The sequence below is a fragment of the Oncorhynchus kisutch genome, unplaced genomic scaffold (assembly GCF_002021735.2).
Source record: "Oncorhynchus kisutch isolate 150728-3 unplaced genomic scaffold, Okis_V2 Okis03b-Okis08b_hom, whole genome shotgun sequence".
Classification (NCBI taxonomy): domain Eukaryota; kingdom Metazoa; phylum Chordata; class Actinopteri; order Salmoniformes; family Salmonidae; genus Oncorhynchus; species Oncorhynchus kisutch.
Genome location: NW_022261980.1, coordinates 15,884,752 through 15,888,441, shown reverse-complemented (window position 1 = coordinate 15,888,441; position 3,690 = coordinate 15,884,752). Strand labels below are relative to the sequence as shown.

The following is a 3,690-nucleotide window of genomic DNA, read 5'->3' as shown; positions in this document are numbered from 1 at the left end:
ACTATCCCTGACCAGGATACAGGTATTATTATTTCAATTCATTGAATTGAATAAGGAACTGAATTGAATTCATATATTACATGATGAGGGAGAATTGGCTTTGCAATTATTGGTTTTGAAATGTTGTAGACTTTGTTGCTTGTGTGTTTTTTGGTTTTGAGAAAGTTGCCTGTGATCTGACCTAACTGTTAATTTTCTTCCTTCTCTTTCTCCAGAGCTGTGATCCTGACAAAGCTCATGTAATGTGGGTTGCTGAACAGATCCGTGTTTCAGTGGCCAAAAACAACCTTCTGTTGCCAATAGCGGAGTACAGCCTCCGCATCTCAGACATCATGTTGGGAGAAAGAACATCTCGGGAGAAAGGAAGGAAAACGATCTCTCTGTGTCCTAACATCATCACTCCGAATACAATCCCAGAGTTCTGCATCCCACCAAAGATCTCGCCACAGCAGGAGCTAAAGACGGTGGACTGGAGTAAAACTAGCCCTGTTGGAAAGGTGTCCTTTTCACCTGAGAAGGGCAGCAGCCCGGAGAGGGAGGTAGCAGTGAGAGAACCCTTCATCAACACTCATCCAACCCTCATCCAGGTAGAGAGCGTGGACGAGACTCCATACGACCAGGGCTTCAGTGATGAGGAGAGTACCAACGCCGACCCCCAGAGCCAAGCAGCTCTCTCCCTGCCCCACCTGGCCAAGGCCCAGACCTGCTACGGTTTCTGTACCCTCCTGGAGAGCCCCCACACCCGGAGGAAAGAGTCTCTGTTCCACAGCCACCCCAACGCCTGCCCCCTCCCCCTGATCGCTGCCTCTCCCGGGCCTCGCGGCCGCTCCAAAACGTACTCCTCCAGAACCTCATCTCTACCCCACTCCCCGTCGTCCTCCTTCAGCCTCACCAAGCTGACCTCCGGCAGGCTGTCTCCGGGAGGCTCCAGGCTGGTGGCTCTCCAGAGACAGAGCACCCTGGACAGTGACACCACCTCCTCCGCCGAGTCTTCCCCCTTCAGCTCCCCTCTCCTGGCCAGGCCGCCTCCCAAGACCTCCCTGCTCAAAGCCCTGAGCCACGACAGACTGCTGTCCCGGACTATGAGAAAAGCTGTGCTCTCCAGAAACAACTCTCTGTCCACGGATGAAGGCAGCTCCACGGACAACAGCCCCAATATCATCCGGAGAGCCTCTGATGCTGGATTAGTAAAACCCCTTCCAGGTGCCTTCACCCTGGCTCCCCCTGCCATCTTCCCCATAGACCTCGTCCTCCACAGAGAGAGGGTCATGAAGGAGAGTCTAGCTCCTGTAGGTAGAGAGGGGGCACTACGGCTCTCAGCAGAGTACTGCCTAGACAACCAGAGACTCAGAGTGAGGTTGATCAGTGCTGAGGGACTGTATGCTATCGCTGTGGATCCTAAGAGCATCAACTGCAGCATCAGTATCTGTCTGTTACCGGGGAAGATTCAGAAGCAACGCAGCGCGGTGATTAAGAGGAGCAGGAACCCCCTCTTCAACGAGGATTTCTTCTTCTATGGTATCTCACAGGAAGATATCTGCTGTCGGTCGCTGCGGTTCAAAGTTGTCAACAAAATGTCCTCCATGAAAAGAGACTATATTTTGGGAGACTGTGAGATTTTGCTGAAAAGTTTATTATCAATGTAGAATTTTTTTATTTAACCAGTCAAGTCAGTTAAGAACAAATTCTTATTTTCAATGACGGCCTAGGAACAGTGGGTTAACTGCCTGTTCAGGGGCAGAATGACAGATTTGTACCTTGTCAGCTCGGGGGATTGAACTTGCAACCTTCCAGTTTCTAGTCCAACGCTCTAACCACTAGGCTACCCTGCAGATTGTATATAAGAATTTTAAACAACTTTTTATACTGCTACATATTTATTAAATCAACGTAAAAAAAAAACATCTGGTTGTTTTGAGTCTTGTCCTACTAAAGTGTGACTGTATTCAGAGACAGTTTATTTCACCGGTGGTTGGTGGAACCTTAATTGGGGAGGACGGGCTCGTGGTAATGGCTGGAGCGGAATCAGTGGTGCGGAGCGGAATCAGTGTTTGGTTTCCATGGTTTCCATGTGTTTGGTGTCATTCCATTTGCTCCGTTCCAGACGTTTATGAGCCGTCCTCCCTCAGCAGCCTCCACTGGTCTGTTTCAACAGCTGCAATCGTCTACACAACAGCCTACATCGACACAAGGAAGGATTTAGAAATGTAATTCATGATTTAGATTTGGTCCATAAATGGAAACAATACAATGTTAGGCGGGCGTTTGATCTTTGAAGAGGTTGCTTATTTTATTTTATACCTTTCTCACGACGTTGACGTATCAACCACTGGCTGCCTGCTACGTCATCGACTGTGTCTCGTCGACTGACAGATTGCTAGGACATGTGACGTGGTTTGCTGATGAGTAAATACCTATCCAGACGTTGTACGATCTGTCAGGCGTCAGCAATGTCTGAGCAGAGGAATGTGCAGTGACAGTATCCCCCCCCCCCTCCATACAACACACAAATAATTATAATATTTTCCTCATTTGAAACCATTGCAATAAATGACCACATGAATGGGAAAATGTATTTAAAGAAGAAGAAGAAGAATGAATTGGACCTGCTTTAAAACCTATAGTAAATCATCTTTAAGAGCATTACATTTTATAATATACATTTAATGAATTGGAAAAGCTTTTATTTAACAAATACACATACAATTACATTGCCCTATGATGAGAAGGCTAAACACAAAATGGTTAATAACCTTGTCAAAGATGACACTACCAAATATGGTTAATCGATATGTTACAAAGGACTACATTCCCTCATGTTTAAATGTCATTCAATGATTTAATTCTGGCCACAAATTTTTTTTTTTGCATGATCACACTTCTGTTATTTGCATATACAGTTTATTCAAGATCACATAATTTGAGACCACTGGCTGTCACAGTATACAGGCATTACTAGTCGATTACCTAGATTACTAGTCGATTACCTAGGTTACTAGTCGATCGCAGAGCGAATCACTTTCATATTAAGCTCTTGTCATCTTGTGCTACGGAAAGGCGTTCACACAGATCACGGGATAATCTCGGCATTTACCCACATCAACAAGGGTAGTAGTGTTAGCCACGAAGTTCAACAATGGTGTTTGAATCTATGGTCAGTGATCTCCTGAACAGGTTCATCGGAGACTATGTGGAAAACCTCGACAAGTCCCAGTTGAAGATTGGCATTTGGGGAGGTAAGTGAAACGCACAGAAGAGGTTGGAATGACAGTTTTAAAGCGTCGCTAACCTATACAGAGCAAGCAATGCTAATGCGGCTAGGTTAGCTATCAGCATTTTAATACAAACAAACAAGCCCTAATGCTAACTAGCTAACTAGCTATAACCAGTCTTGGGGATATGATGCTAACGAGAAAAACAGGTTTTTATAAACATACCTGTAATGATATCGAGATGTTGTAGGAGCCTTGGGAGTGAGTCTAGAAAGTCACTGAGTGGGGACACACAGCTTTACTTTGATCTGGCATTGCATCAATGGGCTGTCATACACCAACAACCTTCTGTTTTGTCAGGTTTAGTCTACATTTATTAGTAATCTATTATTATATGGGTGTGGGGGTACAACATGCAGACATAAACAAACATGCATTAATCCCAGTTGTTTCCTGCTGGACATAGTGTAGTCTAATG

General features: G+C 45.3%; 1 protein-coding gene across 1 annotated transcript; it reads left to right on the top strand.

Annotated features, from left to right (window-relative positions):
• The first annotated feature begins 214 nt into the window (after positions 1-214).
• LOC116359619 (C2 calcium-dependent domain-containing protein 4C-like) lies at positions 215-1,656 on the top strand. The gene has a single exon (XM_031812616.1). The coding sequence runs from the start codon at positions 243-245 to the stop codon at positions 1,644-1,646; it is 1,404 nt and encodes a 467-aa protein (XP_031668476.1). The 5' UTR covers positions 215-242; the 3' UTR covers positions 1,647-1,656.
• Positions 1,657-3,690: the final 2,034 nt, after the last annotated feature.